General features: G+C 40.5%; 1 protein-coding gene across 2 annotated transcripts in view; it reads right to left on the bottom strand.

Annotated features, from left to right (window-relative positions):
* Positions 1 to 383: 383 nt before the first annotated feature.
* PICK1 (protein interacting with PRKCA 1) overlaps positions 384 to 25,763 on the bottom strand; it is a 91,745-nt gene continuing 66,365 nt past the window's right edge. For both annotated transcript variants that reach the window (XM_090386081.1, XM_090386080.1), the window contains 3 exons: positions 22,385 to 22,485; positions 6,109 to 6,203; positions 384 to 717 (listed from right to left, as the gene is read on the bottom strand). In XM_090386081.1, the coding sequence (XP_090242207.1) occupies positions 467 to 717; positions 6,109 to 6,203; positions 22,385 to 22,485 (447 nt within the window). In that variant the 3' untranslated portion in view covers positions 384 to 466. The remainder of the gene's footprint in view (positions 718 to 6,108; positions 6,204 to 22,384; positions 22,486 to 25,763) is intronic.

Genomic DNA, 25,763 nt, shown 5'->3' with positions numbered 1-25,763 from the left:
ATATAATCAATAAAAGATAATAGAGTTAAACTACTGTAAAACTTAACATCATATTCTGAAAATAATGCTAAATTTCATTAAAAGGTGTCTTTATCAAAAGATGGTGTTTACGACATATTCAATGGACTTGAGGTGATCTCTATTAAAGTTAAGCATTTTTTTCCCATTTCTTATAACTTTTTTTTTTTCATCTTTCTTAGCTAAACTTAATATGATAATAGTTTTCTGTTTCTCAAAACACAATATAATTATATTCCAATAACCAATTCAAAAGAAAACCATAAAATCATAACTATAAATTAATTGCTTATTCTTCTAATCATTGCTCTTAATTTATTTTTATATTTTTTATGTAAAAGAATATAAACATCAGTAAAAGAATATTCATGAGATTTCAAAACCTCCACCCATTATTTAAAATATGTCTAGACTAGTTCACAAAATTTCTCAGGTGTGATATTCACCCTTAATCTCCAAGCAAATTGGGTTCTTCTGTTTCTTTGGCTTCCATTGCCTGTAAAAGTTCATCATCATCATCTTCGTCTTCATCACCATCCTGGTAAGGACTAATAGAAGGATCTGGGTAATGGAATGTGCTCCGTGATAAATCTACTTCAATGGGAAAAATATTTGTAGTTTTCATTACTGAATGACAGTCATTGTGATATCGAGATAATGCTGCAACCAATCGCTGTAACTGGAAAACAATATCCTGAACTGCAAAATTAAAAAAAATTTAGCAGCATTAACTTTTAAATAAAATCAAATTTATTGAGCATAAATAATTTTATGCTTAATAAATAAATAATAAATAAAACTAAAAAATATTCAAAGTATTTATTCAAAATATTTTTTTAAAAGTTGATTTAAAGTGTTAAAAATCTTTTAATCAAATGTTAATTTAATCTTTCTCAAAATCTAAAAAGCTGGAGTTTTTCATTTGTTCCTTGTTATTGTTTGTTATTTGGTTTTCAGGAGCATTAGCAACTAAGGCCATATTGCTCTGGGAATATGCGGTGGTCATTCCCCGACCTTTCAGCATCCTCCGTATTTGGTGGTCACGGGCTCGAACCCCGGTCTAATCAAGAAGTGTGTGCTACGCACTGCTGCTCCTTCCCACCTGGCTACAGAGGCGCCTTGTTTCTTGTATTTTCTTTTTTTTTTTTATTCTGAAACCGAATAACTTTGGTAGACACTCAGCAACCACAGACTTGCTATTTGCTGATTTCATTATTTACAGAAATTTATTTTGAACCCATATCTCATCTCATTTTAGGAAGGATGTAGAGTTTCTTGAGCATGTACAGAGAAGGGCAACAAGATTGGTGAGGGGAATGAAGGGGTCCTCTTACCAAGAAAGGCTTAAGTTCTGTGAATTGCAGCGGCTGGAGACTAGGCACTTGCCAGGTGATCTGAATGAGGTGTATAAGGCCTTGAATGGGTTGAGCACGCTGCTCAGATTACGAACCTGAGAGATCATAAATTCAAATTGAGGAAAGACAGTTGTAGAATAGATGTGCAGAAATTTGCCTTTAGCCAGTGGGTGGTTAATTGCTGGCACAAACATCTATCTGTCATTGTGGAAGTTGATAGCATAAATAAATTCAAAGAGGAACTGGAAAAACTTTTAGAGGGAATGGTTGTGTGAAACTGTTTTTTTTTTGGCTGATGCTACATAAACGCATACGCTTGCTTTCTTGCATCACATGCCTCTATTATTATTATTACTACTACTACTACTACCTATTCCAGGCTGGGCACTCAATCATTCATAATTTACCTTTACACCGACCTTCCTTCTCATTGTTCCCACTGAGAACTAGTATCTTATTACAATAATAATACAGTAATAGTCATGGAAATGACAACTGATATCTATTATTGTTGGGATATGCACAGAAACTGAGAACCTCTGAATCTTTACTATGGGCCACAGGGCATTCAATATGAGCTTCATGAATCACGTGCAGATATTGATTTGATATACTCCCTTTCCTTTCAGATCTTTGCCAGTATGTCTATGGTAACTGATGCCACTGCATTAATAAGCCTGCATTTCATTTCAGGAACGTCTGTTGGCAATAGTGTCACAAACACAGCAACTTTTACATAACCCAGTAGTTTTCAACCTTTTTTTTAATAACAGCACCCCTACTCAATTTTCTGCCTGTTAGATCCGATTCTCTCTGTGTATATGTATATATATATATATATATATAATATTATTCTTTATATAGAGGTACTAAGTAAATATCAATTATAGATCACCACAAAATTAAAAAGATACTGTACACCTTTTTATAATGAAATAAACATATAAATTAAAAAATAATAAGTTTTAAGTAATTTAAATCCAAATTACGTGGCACCCCTGGAATGTTGTTGTGGCACCCCTGTTGAAAACCACTGACATCACCCCTCAAAAGAAGTCATATGATGTTCAGTTCGGTAACCATGGGGGTGGGATGTTTGTTATTTGGTTTTTAGGAGCATTAGCAACTAAGGCCATATTGCTCTGGGCCGGGGATATGCGGTGGTCATTCCCTGACCTTTCTGCATCCTCCGTATTTGGTGGTCACGGGCTCGAACCCTGGTCTAATCAAGAAGCGTGTGCTACGCACTGCTGCTCCTGTCCATCTGACTACAGAGGTGCGGGAGGGGGGGGGGAGTACTGTAGGATGATGGTGCAGGTTTCAGCAAAAAAGTGGCACTTTGATAATGCAGTTATTCAAAATGGAATGCAGCATGGGAAACATGTGCAAACAATTACACAAGTTAAAATAAACATTAACATTATTTTTCTTATAAACTATCCGGTTTTGAAAAACTCCTAAGAACATTTACAATTCCTTTTGTTGTCAGAAACACTGTAGAATTTATAACATGAAAATCAGAGTTGCCCTGTATATGGAGGTCCTTTCTCTTTTTATTACCTAGTATAACTGAATTTAAATTAGAGATAACAGGTAATTTACTTAGATTAAATATAGTTTACAGTTCTATGCAAAGTATTTAATACCAGTAAATTCATAAATAATATTTTAAAATTAAAAAAATATGGACTTGCTGAATTACAAAAGGAAATCAAAACGTTCTGGGTGATTTGTCGAGGTTGGAGAAAGCAATAGAGATAACAAATGAATTTGACAGAATGTAGTAAAAAGATTTTGAACCAAAGGAGAAAAAGAAAAGAGAAGATTCTAAATTAGAAAGTCTGATGAGGAACAGTACATGTTCATAATTTTTTAGCAGAAGTGATTATTCATAATTAGGACAAATGAGATGAGTGGCAGTTAGGGAAACTGACAGCTGAGATTCTGACAGAAAAATCATGCAGTATTTAGAAAATTACCATAGAAATGAACTTCACTGAGATTAGAATCAAGGCCAGTAATATTTGTGAAATGAATTTAGAAGTTCTGGGAAGTTTAGTTTATTTTTTTTCCCCTTACAGACAAATTTGTTTCATTATTTATTTCATCATCCATAAATCAGATGACACTGGGCTGACAGTAAAAAAACTATCAGCAGGAAATGATCACAGAGTTCTAAGCTGGATGATGAGGAGAAAGGTAGCAGCTGTTAAAGGCATAGGAATGGGTTTTAATTTCAGGAAAGGAGATTATAACAGCTTAAGGTACTGTGTGACCTCTATCAACTTACAAAGATAGAGGTCATAGCACCCAGATCATGAATACATTAGAATTATGGTATACCTTTAAAGCTATAGTTACAGAAGCCTTGAATGCATATATACCATTAAGAAAATACATGGGAATTCCAAGATAGGTGAATAATGAACTAGTCAGTTTAACAGAGCAGAAAAAGATGGCATGGAAAAGTTAAAGAGGTAAAAAGTACTGATGTCTATAATAGCTACAGACTGATCTGTAATAGTACCACAGAAAAGGTTAGGCTGGCAAAGGCAGATTATGAGAAATCACTGGGTGAGAGAGAGAGAAGATAAGGAGTTTTTCATGTTATCTGAATACAAATAAGAGAAGAATGACTCACACTAGACTCTTGTGTAATGGGTGTGGGAAAGTCTTAGATAACCCAGTACTTTGCATTGATATTTACAGAAGACTTCATGGTGAGAAAAAACCCAGTTAGCTGTTTTGATGGTCACTCATGAGCTGTATGTATGACATAATTATGACATTTTTACTTGGATTTCAGCAAAGCATTTGACTCAGTCCCACATGAGAGAATACTGTATAAACTGGAATATGTTGGAATCACAGGAAAAAATCCTTGGATGGATCTCAAGATGGCTGCAGGACAGGAGGCAGAGGGTTGCAGGTAATGGTTATTCTTCAGATTGGGCTAATGTGAGAAGTGAGGTTCCCAAGGATTGGTATTGCAACCACTGTTTTGCTTTTTTTTAAATGGCACTGATGAAGGTATAAGATGGCGCAATGTTAAAGTTTGAAGATGATGTCAAGATCAATAGAGCAATAAATGATCAATGCCAAGCAGAGCTTCTTCAGGACAACTAAGACAAACTTCATGGATGGTCAGTAAAGTGGCAGCTATGTTTTAATGCAGTAAAATGCAAGGTTTTACAGCTAAGGAATAGCAATTACAAAATAACTTATATACTTGATGGGGCTGAACTAAAGACAGATGAGGAAGAAAGAGATTTGGGAGTTATGATGTGGTTGGACATGAAGTTCTCCAAGCAATATAGACAGGCAGCAAGGAAGGACCAAACTGTTCTATCAATGATTTATATAGTGGGAGGTCACACTCCCACTGTATAAGGCAATTGTAAGACCACACTCGGAATACTGTGATTCAAGTATTGCACCTAAAAAAATATATTGTGTTTTGAAATGGTCCAAAGATGGGCAACTTGCCTGGCAAGATCAGCAAAAGGATGTCCATATGAATGCATGGGCTACAGAGCTTGGAAACTAGGCACCTCAGAGGAGACTCCAAGGTGCCTAGAATCTAGAAATTTTTACTATTATATATGATTCCAGAACTAGGGTCCATAAATTTAAATTATGACGGAGAGGTTTAGACTGGATTTCTGGAAATTTTATTTTAGCTAGCCAGAGAGTTATTAATTACTGGAATAAGTTACCTCCATGGCCAGCTGAGGCTGACAGCTTGGGGAAATTCAAAGGGCAACTGGATAGACAACCATATGAGGAGGGAATCAAATAGGTAGTTTATTTTATTTTATTTATTTATTTTTTGATTGTTTCAGCAAAAGCCCAGGGCTTCCTTGTATTATATGATTCTGTTTATTATATTAGTTTGACAATGTGTATGAGATAAAACTTGGGGAAACAACATATAATGTGATATGTAGATGGCTTTGGATATGCCATACACATGGCAGTACATATCCAACTCTTTCACATTTCCAACCTCAGCAGGGCAACTCCCCCATCTCTACACACACACACACACACACACTGCTTGAATTTCCTCCACTCACAGCTGGATAGTAGAGGAAGCAAGATTACTCACCAGCTAATTTGGATTCCTCCTAGAGTGTTACCAATAAGTTGATCTACTGGACTATCTGGTGGCCACCTACAAAATATTGTTTTAATGTTGTACTATCGAAATTTAAGGAATGTTGGCTCTTGCCATGATCCCTATTATAACCTCAAACTACCTGACTCATATTACATGGCGGAAAAGAAGATGGAAGAGATTAGAACTTTGCACTGGAGTCCAAACCTCTGGCCACTTCAAGCCTGAATTAAGCAGTTGTAGTATTGCCTTGCATCAGAGAGGCTCAGCTGTTCCTCTGCTGTGTGTGTGCCAACACATCAGCAATTACATTGATCCTCACCTGGGTGGTCACCTTCAGTATACTGGGCATTTATAGTACATGTTCCCATGTGCAAGATTAAGAGAATACTGAAAGTTCCAGTGTTAACAGTTCCACCAGAGTGAAGGTGCAAGTAGACTGGACCTTGCTGAAATTCACTATACATGACCTTTCAATGGTGATCTTAGCAATTATCACTGGAATAATATCCATGATAAAACTTTATGGACGAGATGGCTAATATTACTGATGATTTAAACTGTATGTAGACACAAAGTACTGAATATGATAAAAAAAAAAAAAAAGCAATGATATACCATGTTTTTGATCCAGCAGCTCGATTTTAACAAGGACGTCTGACCGTAATTTGGCAAATCTTGCTCTGGCATCCTGGCGACATCGTAATACCAATCTAAAAAAAAAAAAAATTATTATTAATTATATAGGATACAAGTCTCTTAAAACCAACTAATTAATACCAAAATACCAAAAGGTGTTGTTTTAAATCACAATTATACTATATGTCATACTACTTATTTTTAACAGATATTTATTTAAAGTATACCCAGTAAAATAAAATAAAATAAAATATTTCCAGAAGCTTTCGGAACTCGTGTCCCTTTCTCAACTGACAGAATTTTTAAATACATTACAAGCAAACTGTGGCACGTTACTCATTCGTCATTGTTGTAGCACGGACGTGTGCTGCCTTGCGCCAGTGATCATCCATCAATAAAACGGTTGTCTCCAGGATTGGATGTATACGCATGCCTTTCTGGCGATTTAATGCCTTAGGGTTGTTCATTATGTTTAGTGACTCTAGCCATAGGCGGTGGCGAAAGTGTCGCGCGTGGTCCACTATCTCAAAGTCGCGCTTGGGGTCAAGATCGTGGTTGGTAGCCCAAAAATGTTCTGCAAGCGCGGACTGGTCAGTTTCGGCAAGCCGGATTGCTCTGTCGTGTTCCGTGAGGCGATCCTGGAGACGTCTCGATGTCTCACCTACGTAGCAACTGTTACAGGCCCTACAGGTGATACGGTACACTACATTGCTGCGTAAGACAGGTGTGACAGGGGTCTTCACACTGGAGACAAGTGAACGTAGGTTCCTACCTGGTAATTGTACACATTTTATGTTGTAACTTCTCAGGATCTTCGAGATACGTCCTGACACTCCTGGATAGTACGGAATGTAGGCGGATGATATGCCGACTTGCTTCGGAGGTCTTGGGTTGGAAGTAAGCTCTTGTGCCTGTAACAAGCGTCTGTTTAGTACATGGGATGGATAACCGCATCTGGTTAAGTCCGCCTTCACACGGGAGATCTCGTTACGTCTAATTGTGTCGGTGCTGGAATGGCTCCAGGCCCTGGAGAACAGGGTGCGGGCAGTGCTATTGAGATGGCTTGGAGCGTGGCCGGACCCGTAGTTGGTGAATTGACCGCACCACATGGGTTTGCGGTATACTGAGGTCTCTAGATGTGGGCCTACGCGATGCACTAGCACGTCCAGAAACGGGAGCGAACCGTCCACCTCTGATTCTACGGTAAACTTGATGAAATTGGATAGAGAGTTGAGGTATTCTAGTAGTACCGTTTCAGAACCACGTGGTATTATGGTAAAAATATCGTCGACATATCTACACCACGTTGTAATAGGTGTAGGTGGGTTCTGGTGTATCTGCTTCTCCAGATCTTCCATGGCGATGTTAGCTACTACGGAACTGACAGGGGCACCCATAGCAGTGCCATGTACTTGTTTGTAGAGTGAGTCTTCAAAGGTGAAGATGCTGCTAGAGAGGCATAGGTTGAGGGCGGTACAGATGTCATCAGTGGATAGTGACGTCCTGGATTGGAGGCTTAAGTCGCTCTCAAGGAGCCTTCTGGCGCAGTGCACGGCCTGTTGGACGGGAATCGAGGTGAATAAAGAAACCACGTCAAATGATGCCATGACAGAGTTATCAGGGATTGAAATGTCCTTAATGGTGTTAATGAATTCACTGCTGTTTTTAACGGTGTGAGATGTATTACCTATAAGAGGCGAGAGGAGGCTCGCGATGTGTTTGGACAGTTCATACGTTGGGGCACTGCAGCAAGACACTATAGGTCTGAGAGGAATACCCGGTTTATGGATCTTTGGTAATCCGTAGAATTGTGGTAGTTGACAGCCAGTACCACGCAGAAGATGGTGAGTCGCGGTCGGGATCTTCTTATCTTTAAGCCATGCGTGGACAAGTTTATTAACATTTGCTTCCAGACGTTTCAAGACTTTAACGGGAGGATCAGGTAGAGGTTCATATACGTTAGGATCGAGTAATAGGGCCAAGGCTTTCTCTCGGTAGGCTGATCGGTCCAGCACAACAGTCCGGCGCCCTTTATCCGCAGGAAGTACAACGATGGAGTTGTCTTTTCTTATAGATGACAGGGCGGCACGTTGGCGGTGGTTGAGGTTTGAGCACGTTTTTCGAGTGTTGCGGAGGACTGCGGCGGTCTTGAATCGGATCTCGTTGGCAGTTTCTTCGGGAAGGTTGGTAATACTGGCTTCTATGCCCATAGCGAGCTGTGTGATGGGAGGTTTCGATGGTATAACGGCGAATTTCATACCGTTTGATAAAACACTCAGCTGCTCGTTGGACAGTTGTTTGTTACTTAGATTCAAGACGAAAGAAGTCGTGTCGTCTGAACGAGTGTTCGTCTTTAAGGAGTTAGTTTCTATGCTCAAGTTTATGAACTTGCGCTGTTGGCGTAAACGGTAGGTATCCGAGGTCTGACTAGCCCGATGGCAGATGGTATGTATAAGGTTTGTAAATACAATAGGCGAGACCTTACCTTGTATATGTTGTAACAGTCTGGACTTGTTGTAGTCAGCGTTCCTGATTTCATGGTGGAGATGGGATATCCATAAATTTAACGTGCGCAGGCTGAAGTTAAAGCAGGCACGATCCATATGAGAGTTGTGGAACGGGGCTTTGTATCGGAACCCTTTAGGTATAATTCGATTGCTTTTGCATCTGTGGGCGAAGCGTAAATGTTGCCTGTAGCGAGCTATTGAGAGGAAGCATTTTTGCAACTGTGCACAATCGTTGTAGGTATTATGGCCATAAAGTGATCGAATAGTGACAAATGGGCCTGGAGTACTGGGGTCCATAGTTTAACAGATATTTATTTAAAGTATACCCAGTAAAATAAAATAAAATAAAATATTTCCAGAAGCTTTCGGAACTCGTGTCCCTTTCTCAACTGACAGAATTTTTAAATACATTACAAGCAAACTGTGGCACGTTACTCATTCGTCATTGTTGTAGCACGGACGTGTGCTGCCTTGCGCCAGTGATCATCCATCAATAAAACGGTTGTCTCCAGGATTGGATGTATACGCATGCCTTTCTGGCGATTTAATGCCTTAGGGTTGTTCATTATGTTTAGTGACTCTAGCCATAGGCGGTGGCGAAAGTGTCGCGCGTGGTCCACTATCTCAAAGTCGCGCTTGGGGTCAAGATCGTGGTTGGTAGCCCAAAAATGTTCTGCAAGCGCGGACTGGTCAGTTTCGGCAAGCCGGATTGCTCTGTCGTGTTCCGTGAGGCGATCCTGGAGACGTCTCGATGTCTCACCTACGTAGCAACTGTTACAGGCCCTACAGGTGATACGGTACACTACATTGCTGCGTAAGACAGGTGTGACAGGGGTCTTCACACTGGAGACAAGTGAACGTAGGTTCCTACCTGGTAATTGTACACATTTTATGTTGTAACTTCTCAGGATCTTCGAGATACGTCCTGACACTCCTGGATAGTACGGAATGTAGGCGGATGATATGCCGACTTGCTTCGGAGGTCTTGGGTTGGAAGTAAGCTCTTGTGCCTGTAACAAGCATCTGTTTAGTACATGGGATGGATAACCGCATCTGGTTAAGTCCGCCTTCACACGGGAGATCTCGTTACGTCTAATTGTGTCGGTGCTGGAATGGCTCCAGGCCCTGGAGAACAGGGTGCGGGCAGTGCTATTGAGATGGCTTGGAGCGTGGCCGGACCCGTAGTTGGTGAATTGACCGCACCACATGGGTTTGCGGTATACTGAGGTCTCTAGATGTGGGCCTACGCGATGCACTAGCACGTCCAGAAACGGGAGCGAACCGTCCACCTCTGATTCTACGGTAAACTTGATGAAATTGGATAGAGAGTTGAGGTATTCTAGTAGTACCGTTTCAGAACCACGTGGTATTATGGTAAAAATATCGTCGACATATCTACACCACGTTGTAATAGGTGTAGGTGGGTTCTGGTGTATCTGCTTCTCCAGATCTTCCATGGCGATGTTAGCTACTACGGAACTGACAGGGGCACCCATAGCAGTGCCATGTACTTGTTTGTAGAGTGAGTCTTCAAAGGTGAAGATGCTGCTAGAGAGGCATAGGTTGAGGGCGGTACAGATGTCATCAGTGGATAGTGACGTCCTGGATTGGAGGCTTAAGTCGCTCTCAAGGAGCCTTCTGGCGCAGTGCACGGCCTGTTGGACGGGAATCGAGGTGAATAAAGAAACCACGTCAAATGATGCCATGACAGAGTTATCAGGGATTGAAATGTCCTTAATGGTGTTAATGAATTCACTGCTGTTTTTAACGGTGTGAGATGTATTACCTATAAGAGGCGAGAGGAGGCTCGCGATGTGTTTGGACAGTTCATACGTTGGGGCACTGCAGCAAGACACTATAGGTCTGAGAGGAATACCCGGTTTATGGATCTTTGGTAATCCGTAGAATTGTGGTAGTTGACAGCCAGTACCACGCAGAAGATGGTGAGTCGCGGTCGGGATCTTCTTATCTTTAAGCCATGCGTGGACAAGTTTATTAACATTTGCTTCCAGACGTTTCAAGACTTTAACGGGAGGATCAGGTAGAGGTTCATATACGTTAGGATCGAGTAATAGGGCCAAGGCTTTCTCTCGGTAGGCTGATCGGTCCAGCACAACAGTCCGGCGCCCTTTATCCGCAGGAAGTACAACGATGGAGTTGTCTTTTCTTATAGATGACAGGGCGGCACGTTGGCGGTGGTTGAGGTTTGAGCACGTTTTTCGAGTGTTGCGGAGGACTGCGGCAGTCTTGAATCGGATCTCGTTGGCAGTTTCTTCGGGAAGGTTGGTAATACTGGCTTCTATGCCCATAGCGAGCTGTGTGATGGGAGGTTTCGATGGTATAACGGCGAATTTCATACCGTTTGATAAAACACTCAGCTGCTCGTTGGACAGTTGTTTGTTACTTAGATTCAAGACGAAAGAAGTCGTGTCGTCTGAACGAGTGTTCGTCTTTAAGGAGTTAGTTTCTATGCTCAAGTTTATGAACTTGCGCTGTTGGCGTAAACGGTAGGTATCCGAGGTCTGACTAGCCCGATGGCAGATGGTATGTATAAGGTTTGTAAATACAATAGGCGAGACCTTACCTTGTATATGTTGTAACAGTCTGGACTTGTTGTAGTCAGCGTTCCTGATTTCATGGTGGAGATGGGATATCCATAAATTTAACGTGCGCAGGCTGAAGTTAAAGCAGGCACGATCCATATGAGAGTTGTGGAACGGGGCTTTGTATCGGAACCCTTTAGGTATAATTCGATTGCTTTTGCATCTGTGGGCGAAGCGTAAATGTTGCCTGTAGCGAGCTATTGAGAGGAAGCATTTTTGCAACTGTGCACAATCGTTGTAGGTATTATGGCCATAAAGTGATCGAATAGTGACAAATGGGCCTGGAGTACTGGGGTCCATAGTTTAACAGATATTTATTTAAAGTATACCCAGTAAAATAAAATAAAATAAAATATTTCCAGAAGCTTTCGGAACTCGTGTCCCTTTCTCAACTGACAGAATTTTTAAATACATTACAAGCAAACTGTGGCACGTTACTCATTCGTCATTGTTGTAGCACGGACGTGTGCTGCCTTGCGCCAGTGATCATCCATCAATAAAACGGTTGTCTCCAGGATTGGATGTATACGCATGCCTTTCTGGCGATTTAATGCCTTAGGGTTGTTCATTATGTTTAGTGACTCTAGCCATAGGCGGTGGCGAAAGTGTCGCGCGTGGTCCACTATCTCAAAGTCGCGCTTGGGGTCAAGATCGTGGTTGGTAGCCCAAAAATGTTCTGCAAGCGCGGACTGGTCAGTTTCGGCAAGCCGGATTGCTCTGTCGTGTTCCGTGAGGCGATCCTGGAGACGTCTCGATGTCTCACCTACGTAGCAACTGTTACAGGCCCTACAGGTGATACGGTACACTACATTGCTGCGTAAGACAGGTGTGACAGGGGTCTTCACACTGGAGACAAGTGAACGTAGGTTCCTACCTGGTAATTGTACACATTTTATGTTGTAACTTCTCAGGATCTTCGAGATACGTCCTGACACTCCTGGATAGTACGGAATGTAGGCGGATGATATGCCGACTTGCTTCGGAGGTCTTGGGTTGGAAGTAAGCTCTTGTGCCTGTAACAAGCATCTGTTTAGTACATGGGATGGATAACCGCATCTGGTTAAGTCCGCCTTCACACGGGAGATCTCGTTACGTCTAATTGTGTCGGTGCTGGAATGGCTCCAGGCCCTGGAGAACAGGGTGCGGGCAGTGCTATTGAGATGGCTTGGAGCGTGGCCGGACCCGTAGTTGGTGAATTGACCGCACCACATGGGTTTGCGGTATACTGAGGTCTCTAGATGTGGGCCTACGCGATGCACTAGCACGTCCAGAAACGGGAGCGAACCGTCCACCTCTGATTCTACGGTAAACTTGATGAAATTGGATAGAGAGTTGAGGTATTCTAGTAGTACCGTTTCAGAACCACGTGGTATTATGGTAAAAAAAATATCGTCGACATATCTACACCACGTTGTAATAGGTGTAGGTGGGTTCTGGTGTATCTGCTTCTCCAGATCTTCCATGGCGATGTTAGCTACTACGGAACTGACAGGGGCACCCATAGCAGTGCCATGTACTTGTTTGTAGAGTGAGTCTTCAAAGGTGAAGATGCTGCTAGAGAGGCATAGGTTGAGGGCGGTACAGATGTCATCAGTGGATAGTGACGTCCTGGATTGGAGGCTTAAGTCGCTCTCAAGGAGCCTTCTGGCGCAGTGCACGGCCTGTTGGACGGGAATCGAGGTGAATAAAGAAACCACGTCAAATGATGCCATGACAGAGTTATCAGGGATTGAAATGTCCTTAATGGTGTTAATGAATTCACTGCTGTTTTTAACGGTGTGAGATGTATTACCTATAAGAGGCGAGAGGAGGCTCGCGATGTGTTTGGACAGTTCATACGTTGGGGCACTGCAGCAAGACACTATAGGTCTGAGAGGAATACCCGGTTTATGGATCTTTGGTAATCCGTAGAATTGTGGTAGTTGACAGCCAGTACCACGCAGAAGATGGTGAGTCGCGGTCGGGATCTTCTTATCTTTAAGCCATGCGTGGACAAGTTTATTAACATTTGCTTCCAGACGTTTCAAGACTTTAACGGGAGGATCAGGTAGAGGTTCATATACGTTAGGATCGAGTAATAGGGCCAAGGCTTTCTCTCGGTAGGCTGATCGGTCCAGCACAACAGTCCGGCGCCCTTTATCCGCAGGAAGTACAACGATGGAGTTGTCTTTTCTTATAGATGACAGGGCGGCACGTTGGCGGTGGTTGAGGTTTGAGCACGTTTTTCGAGTGTTGCGGAGGACTGCGGCAGTCTTGAATCGGATCTCGTTGGCAGTTTCTTCGGGAAGGTTGGTAATACTGGCTTCTATGCCCATAGCGAGCTGTGTGATGGGAGGTTTCGATGGTATAACGGCGAATTTCATACCGTTTGATAAAACACTCAGCTGCTCGTTGGACAGTTGTTTGTTACTTAGATTCAAGACGAAAGAAGTCGTGTCGTCTGAACGAGTGTTCGTCTTTAAGGAGTTAGTTTCTATGCTCAAGTTTATGAACTTGCGCTGTTGGCGTAAACGGTAGGTATCCGAGGTCTGACTAGCCCGATGGCAGATGGTATGTATAAGGTTTGTAAATACAATAGGCGAGACCTTACCTTGTATATGTTGTAACAGTCTGGACTTGTTGTAGTCAGCGTTCCTGATTTCATGGTGGAGATGGGATATCCATAAATTTAACGTGCGTAGGCTGAAGTTAAAGCAGGCACGATCCATATGAGAGTTGTGGAACGGGGCTTTGTATCGGAACCCTTTAGGTATAATTCGATTGCTTTTGCATCTGTGGGCGAAGCGTAAATGTTGCCTGTAGCGAGCTATTGAGAGGAAGCATTTTTGCAACTGTGCACAATCGTTGTAGGTATTATGGCCATAAAGTGATCGAATAGTGACAAATGGGCCTGGAGTACTGGGGTCCATAGTTTAACAGATATTTATTTAAAGTATACCCAGTAAAATAAAATAAAATAAAATATTTCCAGAAGCTTTCGGAACTCGTGTCCCTTTCTCAACTGACAGAATTTTTAAATACATTACAAGCAAACTGTGGCACGTTACTCATTCGTCATTGTTGTAGCACGGACGTGTGCTGCCTTGCGCCAGTGATCATCCATCAATAAAACGGTTGTCTCCAGGATTGGATGTATACGCATGCCTTTCTGGCGATTTAATGCCTTAGGGTTGTTCATTATGTTTAGTGACTCTAGCCATAGGCGGTGGCGAAAGTGTCGCGCGTGGTCCACTATCTCAAAGTCGCGCTTGGGGTCAAGATCGTGGTTGGTAGCCCAAAAATGTTCTGCAAGCGCGGACTGGTCAGTTTCGGCAAGCCGGATTGCTCTGTCGTGTTCCGTGAGGCGATCCTGGAGACGTCTCGATGTCTCACCTACGTAGCAACTGTTACAGGCCCTACAGGTGATACGGTACACTACATTGCTGCGTAAGACAGGTGTGACAGGGGTCTTCACACTGGAGACAAGTGAACGTAGGTTCCTACCTGGTAATTGTACACATTTTATGTTGTAACTTCTCAGGATCTTCGAGATACGTCCTGACACTCCTGGATAGTACGGAATGTAGGCGGATGATATGCCGACTTGCTTCGGAGGTCTTGGGTTGGAAGTAAGCTCTTGTGCCTGTAACAAGCATCTGTTTAGTACATGGGATGGATAACCGCATCTGGTTAAGTCCGCCTTCACACGGGAGATCTCGTTACGTCTAATTGTGTCGGTGCTGGAATGGCTCCAGGCCCTGGAGAACAGGGTGCGGGCAGTGCTATTGAGATGGCTTGGAGCGTGGCCGGACCCGTAGTTGGTGAATTGACCGCACCACATGGGTTTGCGGTATACTGAGGTCTCTAGATGTGGGCCTACGCGATGCACTAGCACGTCCAGAAACGGGAGCGAACCGTCCACCTCTGATTCTACGGTAAACTTGATGAAATTGGATAGAGAGTTGAGGTATTCTAGTAGTACCGTTTCAGAACCACGTGGTATTATGGTAAAAATATCGTCGACATATCTACACCACGTTGTAATAGGTGTAGGTGGGTTCTGGTGTATCTGCTTCTCCAGATCTTCCATGGCGATGTTAGCTACTACGGAACTGACAGGGGCACCCATAGCAGTGCCATGTACTTGTTTGTAGAGTGAGTCTTCAAAGGTGAAGATGCTGCTAGAGAGGCATAGGTTGAGGGCGGTACAGATGTCATCAGTGGATAGTGACGTCCTGGATTGGAGGCTTAAGTCGCTCTCAAGGAGCCTTCTGGCGCAGTGCACGGCCTGTTGGACGGGAATCGAGGTGAATAAAGAAACCACGTCAAATGATGCCATGACAGAGTTATCAGGGATTGAAATGTCCTTAATGGTGTTAATGAATTCACTGCTGTTTTTAACGGTGTGAGATGTATTACCTATAAGAGGCGAGAGGAGGCTCGCGATGTGTTTGGACAGTTCATACGTTGGGGCACTGCAGCAAGACACTATAGGTCTGAGAGGAATACCCGGTTTATGGATCTTTGGTAATCCGTAGAATTGTGGTAGTTGACAGCCAGTACCACGCAGAAGATGGTGAGTCGCGGTCGGGATCTTCTTATCTTTAAGCCATGCGTGGACAAGTTTATTAACATTTGCTTCCAGACGTTTCAAGACTTTAACGGGAGGATCAGGTAGAGGTTCATATACGTTAGGATCGAGTAATAGGGCCAAGGCTTTCTCTCGGTAGGCTGATCGGTCCAGCACAACAGTCCGGCGCCCTTTATCCGCAGGAAGTACAACGATGGAGTTGTCTTTTCTTATAGATGACAGGGCGGCACGTTGGCGGTGGTTGAGGTTTGAGCACGTTTTTCGAGTGTTGCGGAGGACTGCGGCAGTCTTGAATCGGATCTCGTTGGCAGTTTCTTCGGGAAGGTTGGTAATACTGGCTTCTATGCCCATAGCGAGCTGTGTGATGGGAGGTTTCGATGGTATAACGGCGAATTTCATACCGTTTGATAAAACACTCAGCTGCTCGTTGGACAGTTGTTTGTTACTTAGATTCAAGACGAAAGAAGTCGTGTCGTCTGAACGAGTGTTCGTCTTTAAGGAGTTAGTTTCTATGCTCAAGTTTATGAACTTGCGCTGTTGGCGTAAACGGTAGGTATCCGAGGTCTGACTAGCCCGATGGCAGATGGTATGTATAAGGTTTGTAAATACAATAGGCGAGACCTTACCTTGTATATGTTGTAACAGTCTGGACTTGTTGTAGTCAGCGTTCCTGATTTCATGGTGGAGATGGGATATCCATAAATTTAACGTGCGCAGGCTGAAGTTAAAGCAGGCACGATCCATATGAGAGTTGTGGAACGGGGCTTTGTATCGGAACCCTTTAGGTATAATTCGATTGCTTTTGCATCTGTGGGCGAAGCGTAAATGTTGCCTGTAGCGAGCTATTGAGAGGAAGCATTTTTGCAACTGTGCACAATCGTTGTAGGTATTATGGCCATAAAGTGATCGAATAGTGACAAATGGGCCTGGAGTACTGGGGTCCATAGTTTAACAGATATTTATTTAAAGTATACCCAGTAAAATAAAATAAAATAAAATATTTCCAGAAGCTTTCGGAACTCGTGTCCCTTTCTCAACTGACAGAATTTTTAAATACATTACAAGCAAACTGTGGCACGTTACTCATTCGTCATTGTTGTAGCACGGACGTGCTACAACAATGACGTGCGGTGGTCATTCCCTGACCTTTCTGCATCCTCCGTATTTGGTGGTCACGGGCTCGAACCCCAGTCTAATCAAGAAGCGTGTGCTACGCACTGCTGCTCCTGCCCACCTGGCTATAGAGGCGGCCCCGCTATATAAGTACAGAGTTATGCTCCTTGTGTATTTGAATCAATGTGATATTCTTGTACTTGTTCTCCTCTAACCCTATGTGGCCATATATATAGAAAATAAATATAAATATATATACATTTAATTTATATTAATTATATTAATCTATAATATTAAATTATATTAAATAATAATTATTATTATATTAATTTATGTAATATACAGAACTGAAAAACAATCAAAATAAATGAGAAATATATTTCTTAAAAAATATTTATTCCAATTTCTTAAACAAAAAGATACTAAGAGTAAATTTACTGTGATGCCTGCTAACCAAAAAAGAACAAGTAACTCTTCCTAAATACAGTGACTGGCATAAAGAATGGGTAATAAGAAACAGGACTGATACCTAGCATTCATATGAGGTACCAAAGAAATAATCTGAGGGAGATATTGGTGGGCAGAGGGCAAATTCATGCTGGAACTGATGACATTATAAATGAAAAGGGTACTGTGATATATTCATCTAAAAATGCAAGAATATTTCTGAAATGATGAATAAGCTTCATAGGAAAAAAAGAAGGCAGATGAGATAAACATGGAAACATGAAAATGTAATATATTTAATTTGAATACCGTGATGTCTGAGGGTGAGATACAATCACAAAAGCTAGACTGGGATGGATTGGGTGTTTTTTTTTTTTTAAATGATGATCCCAAACGTGAAAGGTAATAGTACCAGCACCATATGTGTGGTATGGTTGTTTATTGGCGCATTAGCTGCTATGGCTATAGTGCGCCTATTCGTAGTTATATCAGAAAATAATTAAGAACGTAGCAGTTCAAATTCATTTCAGTTCTGAAACCATTTATAAAAGATTATACATTCCAATTTGTTTCAAAAAGCAAAAGAGTTCCTTAATATTTGCTTCCTCTCCTATGATATGATGTAGTGTCAACAGTTCTTGAAGATTAGCCAGATTTTGAAGTGTTAAAGTACGATGTGATTGATAGTGTGGACAGTCAATCAAAATATGTTTGACTGTTAGATGTTCAGAGCAGTGTGAACACTAAGGAGGATCATTGCCAGTGAGTAAATGAAGGTGAGTCAGATGGGTATGCCCTATTCTTATCCGTGCGAGTACCACTTCTTCTCACCGAACTGTCTGAGTGCATGAGTGACATAATTTTGGGTCCTGTTTCAATTGGAAAAGTTTGTTATTCGTTTCTTTATGCCATAGCTCTGTCCACTGTGCATGGTATGCTGTTTGAATTATGATATTATAATCAGAAGCTGGAATGAAGACAGAGGTTAAGTCTAAGGTTGATGGATTTTTAGCAGATATATCAGCCAGTTCATTTCCTTCTATGCCTGAATGTGCTGGAATCCAGCAAAACTTCACTAGTTGTTGACGGTGATCAATTTGCAATAGCAAACTCCTGATTTTCATTAAAATATGGTGATTCTTTTGAGAGGGATTCTGCATTGTTCTAATTGAGCTGAGAGAGTCGGTGTAAACTATATATTTTGCAGATGGGTGTAGAGTCAAATTTTCTAGAGCTAATTGTATTGCATACAATTCTGCTGAAAAGTTGCTATACTCAGGTGGAAGAGAAGCTGATATGATAGCCGAGGGAAATACTGCTGTGGCTCTAACAGTTGAAAGAGATTTGGAACCATCTGTATATACCAGCAAGAAGTTAGCATAGCTTTGAAGACGGCTAGCATGGAGTTGTTGCACATTCAGTGTCAGTAGGCGATTCTTTCCCCATTGCAGAAAATAAGTACAGTCAGTCCTCGTATAACACGTGTTTACATTACACGAATTCGATCATACACGATTTATAAATAGGGGAACAATATCTTATATAACACGAACCGAATTCGCTTATGCACGATTCGCCTTTGTGTTTACAAGAAATGGCAGTCGAACGTGGAATCACTCCAACTGAACGCAACACGACAGGAACGAAGAGAAGATTCTCAAAATGTATTTGTTTTTTTATATCAGTGAAGGGGAAACACATTTCACCATAATAAAGTAAAAACCAACACAATTCCACCTATCGGTATAATCGCAAATGCAATTAGATCGAGTTTACTACCAGTTTATAACAGATTCCACTAGCGGAAACGCAACTGGAAATTGTTTTTATTGTTTTATGGTAGTAACCCCTAGAAATGTGCTTTAGTAAAATGTGAAGTGTTAATAGTGTATCTCTGCCTTTACGGTGTTGTTTATTCAGTTGCTACACGCGCGCAGCTTTGTTTATGTGTATCAAGCGTGCCTCCTCGTTTTGTAATTGTGCTTTATTCCCTAAAAATGAGTAAAATACTTAAAAGGTGTGAAAAGGAAGCGTCCTGGCGAAGACACTGCAGATTCGGAGAGAAAAAAAAAAAACAATATCGATAAACAGAGGCGGACTGGGTCAAAAATTCTTACCCAGGAAAATTTATAGTGGCCTCATACTATGGTTTATGGCCAAAATCACACCGACCTCCGGCCCACGGGGTTTCCCCGGTAAGGCTTATGGCCAGTCTGCCACTGTCGATAGCGAAAAAATATGAAACTGTGAAACGCTTTGAGCGAAATGAAAGACCATGTGATATTGCACGTGCTACAGACCTAAATGAGGCAACGCCGAGAATTACAAAGAATGCAGAGAAAATAAAAACAACTTTCATAGCAGGAACAACTCAAAGTGTAATTAAAATCCATTAGATTAAGACACAAAGAATTGGAAGAGATGCAACGTCTGTCAACTGTTTGGATAGAAAATCAAACAAAAAACAAGTTTGCTTACGATAGAAGCAAAAGCAGTAGCAATATTTTATTACGACTAATAAAATTTACTAATAATTTTATCGTAATTAATCGACTAATAATTACAACGTAATAAAATACGTAAGTATTTTATTACCATTATTTATTGTGTTTGGTAATGTTTTGGTTACAAATGTGTGTTCAATCTTGGCTGGTCAGCACCTAACCCTATTTTTCCCATAGGGCTTGTTGTTTATATTGCACGATTTTGCATTGCACGAGGGTTTCTAGGAACACAACTATCGTGCTATACGAGGACTGACTGTATCACAAGTCAGTTGAGGAAAGGGGGTCCACGGAGGATGAGAATAATTCTTTATCTGTTGCCTATTGTGGAGAGGAACATTCCAGTTCTGTGATATTTCAAGGAGCCGTAGGCCAGCTGGTCGGATTTTACTTGGTTTATTTCTATAGAGATTAACTAGTGGTTGATTAAAAAGGTATGGCTGAATAGGATGCAAAGAGAAAGTCTGTATTTTGGCTGCATATTTAAGTAACAGCATTTTTCTGCGGAGATGCAGAGGGGGCTCATGAGCTTCAATGTATAGACTATGAGTTGGAGATGTCCTATATGCACCAATTGCAATCCACAGTGCATTATGTTGAATAGGATCCAGCCAGCGTAGTACACTCCTTCGGGCAGAATCATAAACTGGAGCACCATAATCTAAACGGGATCTGATCAATGCTCTATATAAGAGCAGCAAAGTTGTATGGTCTGCTCCCCAAGAATGGGCAGATAAAGCTCTTAGCATGTTGATCTTTTTGAGACAGGTAGTACGTAATAATTTAACATGCTCAAAGAAGTTCAGCTTACTGTCCAGGATTAGTCCCAAGAATCTGCACCATATGTAGTTTGAAGGTTGAGAACACAGAAGATATTTGACTGATTTGGTTTTTCAAAGAAGGACACTTCACTAAGAATATAAAAGATATTCTCAATTTAAATAACCTTGATGAACTGATGAATTTTGTCAATGGCAGATCATACAGCAAATAAGTTGAATTAGAAGAATTTATTGATATGATATCAAAATGGGGGGGGGGATACAGAAACCAAGAGGATGAATAAACTAAGCTACAGCTAAGCAAAAATTATAAATTAATTTACTCTGGAAGTGAGATATGTTTTATAGCTAGGTTAGACCAAGTTTCAATTATTGGTTGCTCCAGCCACTATCCACCTATCTGTCTTAATCATCTGCTTCAGTCGTGGTACTTGTGCATATATCTGTTCTGATATTCCTTGTCAGAGACTGTCTAATATAGTCGTTTTTTTTTTGTTTTTTTTTTTAATCTCCTCAGGTTTAAAATCACTTTGCCCCTTTCTGTCAAATTCATTTGTTGCCTCTATTATTCTCCCAACTCCACTAATCACCTGAAGTCTCTGACTTCAACTCAACTTTTTTCAGTCTAACTTTCCTAACAATGGAGTAAATTTCTACTTGGTGATTAATTCATTTTAATGTTCACAATTCCAGTTGGCTTCAGTTTTATAGTTAGATGGACCCAGCTGATTGAGATGCTGAGGCTTTGTGACCGCCAATGATCTCACACCCAACACTCGTTATCTTTTCCTCACCAACAACCATTCCAAGTACATGGTCAATATTAGTGGTTCCCTAGATATTTCAGATCACAACTTGGTAATGGTCCTATAGAGCCTCTCTCTCATGACCATTCTCAACCTCGTGTTATATGGCATTACAGAAATGTGGAATGGGATGATTTGTGTGATATCTATTCTTCTTTTCCTTGGCTGGATTACTGTTTTAAACCTTCTGATCCCAATGTTTGTTCAGACTGTGTCAATGAAATTACTCTTGCAGGAATGAAACCATTATTCTCCATTCCACCCTAAATCTCATCCCTTATTTTAATAAATGTGCTTAAGGCTATTCAAGATAAGAATGTTGCATCCCTTTATTGGCTTGCATCCAAATCTCCAGGTTTATTTTCTGTCTACACCAAAGCTCACAACAATTGGAAAGCAAGGCAGTTATTAATCAATGCACACTCAATTTTGAACAGGCTAAGGGTAGAAAACATGATTCTGTCTAAATGGTAGTCATCTGGTTTGAAATTTCATTTCATTGAGCAGGATTAGTAATTTTTATAAAACATCCATAATCATACATTCTGCACTTTTCACTGGTGGAAAGTGCTAGAATGCATAGTTGTGGTATGGTGTTAGCTTGAATCTGCAACCTGAAGAACTCTCTAACTACATTTCTCACTAGGTTGTTAAAAATAAAGCATTAGTATAATAATAATGTAGATAGAAATTGTGGTATTTATTACAGGGGATGATAAAAACAAGAAAATGAACAGGATCAATTTAAAGAATAATTCTGTAGAAAATTAGAAGTACGGTTTGCCTAAGAGTTTTATTTATGATTTTATAAAATGACTTTTTGTCTTTTTCAGACAAAATTAACAAATTCATGATCAGTTTATAATTGAATAATTCTGTAATGATTTTTTTTCCCATTAAAATAATAAAACTTAAGTACATACCTATATTCATAGTTTCCAGTTTCTACTCGATACAGTGGTTCTTGAAGTGCTTGATAAGTATACTCCTCATCATCCATTTCTTTCACTTTTAAACAATAGGACTAAAAAAGTTTTAGAAAAATAAAAAGTAATAGAAAATGAATATTAAAATGAAGTAATAGGTATTATTTATTTACTGCTATTTCAATTAACAGGTATATAATGATATAAAATGAAAACATGCATATGATGTGATGTAAAAATAATGTAAAGCCTGCTTTTTTTTTTTAATTCAAAAATTTTATTGACTTTATCTGAATCAAAACAGTAAAAGATTATTGTAAAAATAACCACACACACTAAGGCAGTTTGGATTGTCATAATATAATAATTTTTGGTAATACAAAAATGAATTTACATTATTTTTTTCCAAAAAAAATGCAAAATTTGGAATAAAAGTTAATACAAAAAATTTGCTTACAAATTTTGAATGCATACTTTCACTTTGATTCTCATCTCCTTGAGGAGATGGAATTAATCATTGATGTTTGATTAATAAAGTTTTTTGTGTCCTGGTTCGATGATTATTTGACAAGGCTAAACAAGAGCATGAAGTATGTAGTAGTAGTAGTGGCATGTGATGCAAGAAAGCAAGTGTATGAGCTTATGCAGCATCAGCCAAAAAAAAAAAAAAAATCACACCATTCCCTCCAAATGCCTGTCCAGTTCCTCCTTAAATTTATTCAACCTATCAACTTCCACGACAGATGGAAGTTTGTTCCAGCAATTAACCACCCGCTGGCTAAAGGCAAATTTCCGCACATCTATTCTACATCTGTCCTTTCTTAATTTGAATTTATGCCCCCTTAGGTTCGTAATCTGAACAAGTGGAAGGATCCCATCAGAATTCAGCGTGCTCAACCCATTCAAGGCCTTATACACCTCAATCAGATCACTGCGCAGGTGCCTAGTCTCCAGCCACTGCAATTCGCAGAACTTAAGCCTCTCTTGGTAAGAGGATCCCTTCATTCCCCTCACCAATCTTGTTGCCCTTCTCTGTACATGCTCAAGCAAATCTACATCCTTCCTAAAATGAGGCCTCCAGATCTGTACGCAGTACTCAAGGCGTGGCCTGACCATTGCCTTATACAGAGGGACAATCACCTCCTTTTCCCTGCTAGCAAAATTCCTATATATCACTGACAAAACCCCATGACCTGCCCTGACAGCCTGTCTGCATTGCTCAGAAAACTTCATATCTGACTGCACAATTACTCCCAGGTCTTTTTCATTTTCTACCACCTTAAGTGTAGTACCACACAGTTGGTATGTTTCTCTGGGGTTACTTCTACCCATATGCAGTACTTTGCATTTGTCAAGGTTAAACTTCAGTTGCCACTTCTTAGCCCATCTGCCTAAATTATCTAGATCCTGTTGCAGTAGCACACTGCCACTGCTGTCATTAACAACCCTGCCAACCTTTGTATCATCTGCAAACTTCGACATTAAGCCTGATATACCTTCATCAATATCATTGATAAATAAACAAAACAACAGTGGACCTAACACCGAACCCTGTGGGACTCCACTAATAACATTAGTCCACGAAGAGCAGCACCCATTGATTACCACCCCTCTGTCTTCTCCCACTTAACCATCCTTTTATCCATTGTAGCAACTTACCCTTAATACCATTCTGCTCCAATTTGTACAATAGTCTTCCATGCGCAACAGTGTCAAAACCTTTCCTGAAATCCAAATATATGATATCAAAATTATTTTTTGCATCCAGTTCCTTTGTAACCACATCATAATATCCTATCAAATTTGTCAGACAAGACTTTCCTCTAACAAACCCATGCTGTGTCTGAATTATTGCTGCAGTCTTCTCTAGATGATCCTGCAATGCATCTTTAATCAGTGACTCCATTATTTTACCAGGAACAGAAGTTAAACTAACTGGTCTGTAATTACTCGTGTCACCCTTCGATCCCCCTTTGTGAATTGGAGATACATTTGCACATCTCCAGTCAGTGGGAACCTCCCCTGAGTCCAATGATGCTCTCATAATTATTGCTAAGGGTTTGCTTAGTTGCTTTGCCGCCTCCTTTAATATAACTGGATAGATCCCATCCACCCCAGGTGCTTTTATTATGTTTAACTTCAACAATTTCTCCTCCACTTTGCTCTCAGTAATTACAAAATCATTAAGTATCCTGCTACAATTTTATAACCTTCTGCCATTTTCAAACCTTAATAATTCCTCATGTGCGAATGTAGATGCAAAATACTCATTCAGTTTGTTTGCTATCTGAGCAGGATCATCAACAGTCGAACCATCGATGTCAAGTGGACCAATCAGATTCATCCCCTTCCTTTTAGACTTTATATAAGTAAAGAAATCCTTGCTGTTGTTCTTAGCATCTTTTGTCAAGGATTTCTCATAATCTGCCTTCGCCTGCCTAACCTCCTTTGTGACCTAATTACAGACTAGCTTATATCTGCCATAGGCTTCTGAGTCGCTTGATAATTTATATGCATCCCATGCATTTTTCTTCTCTGTTACAAGTCTCATTAGTTCATTTGATAATCATTTAGGCCTAAAACCTTGGACAATATTTCTTAATAGGTATGAAACTTTTAGTAGCTTCCACGATTAATTCCTTGAATGCTTCCCACTTAGAATTTACTGTTGGTAACATCGTCAGTTGATCCCATTGTACAGAATTTAAAAACTTTCTGAGACCACTGTACTCACCTTTATGGAAGCAAAAACCCTTTCCTTCACCCCTGATGGTAATTAAGTCTTTAAGTAAATTCCACATCAGTACACTGTGATCACTGCCACCTAGTGGTTCCTTTATCTGCAGATTCTTAATACACGAATGATCACTGCTGATAACCAGATCAAGAGTATTACTCTCTCTGGTTGCCTCTTGAACATGCTGCTGCAGAAAACAATCATCCAATAAATCCACAAAAGTCTGACTAGTGTGTGAGTGACCAACCCACAAGTTCCAGTCTATATCTGAGAAGTTAAAATCCCCCATTATAAGACATTCCGAATTACTAGCCCACTCTATTTCTCTGTACAATTGTTCATTGTACTCATTCGAGTCATTAGGCCTATAACACACTCCTACTCTTATTTTTGCTTTCACAGTGCTTATGTCACACCAAACTGACTCAACTGTGCACTGTTCATCTATATCAACTGGGTGCACTTCTTTTGATTTTATGTTTTTCTTAATTAACAGCATAACACCTCCTCCCTTTCTATCCTGTCTGTACACATTGTACTCCCCAAATTCCAGTTCTGCATTCCTTATATCTGTGTGACACCACGTCTCTGCTATCCCAACAATATCCACCTTTGATGTCTTGACCAACACTTCAAATT

This window comes from Mastigoproctus giganteus, chromosome 12, assembly GCF_048544385.1.
Source record: "Mastigoproctus giganteus isolate SK-2022 chromosome 12, ASM4854438v1, whole genome shotgun sequence".
NCBI classification, from domain to species: domain Eukaryota; kingdom Metazoa; phylum Arthropoda; class Arachnida; order Uropygi; family Thelyphonidae; genus Mastigoproctus; species Mastigoproctus giganteus.
This window is presented reverse-complemented; position numbering and strand designations above follow the sequence as displayed.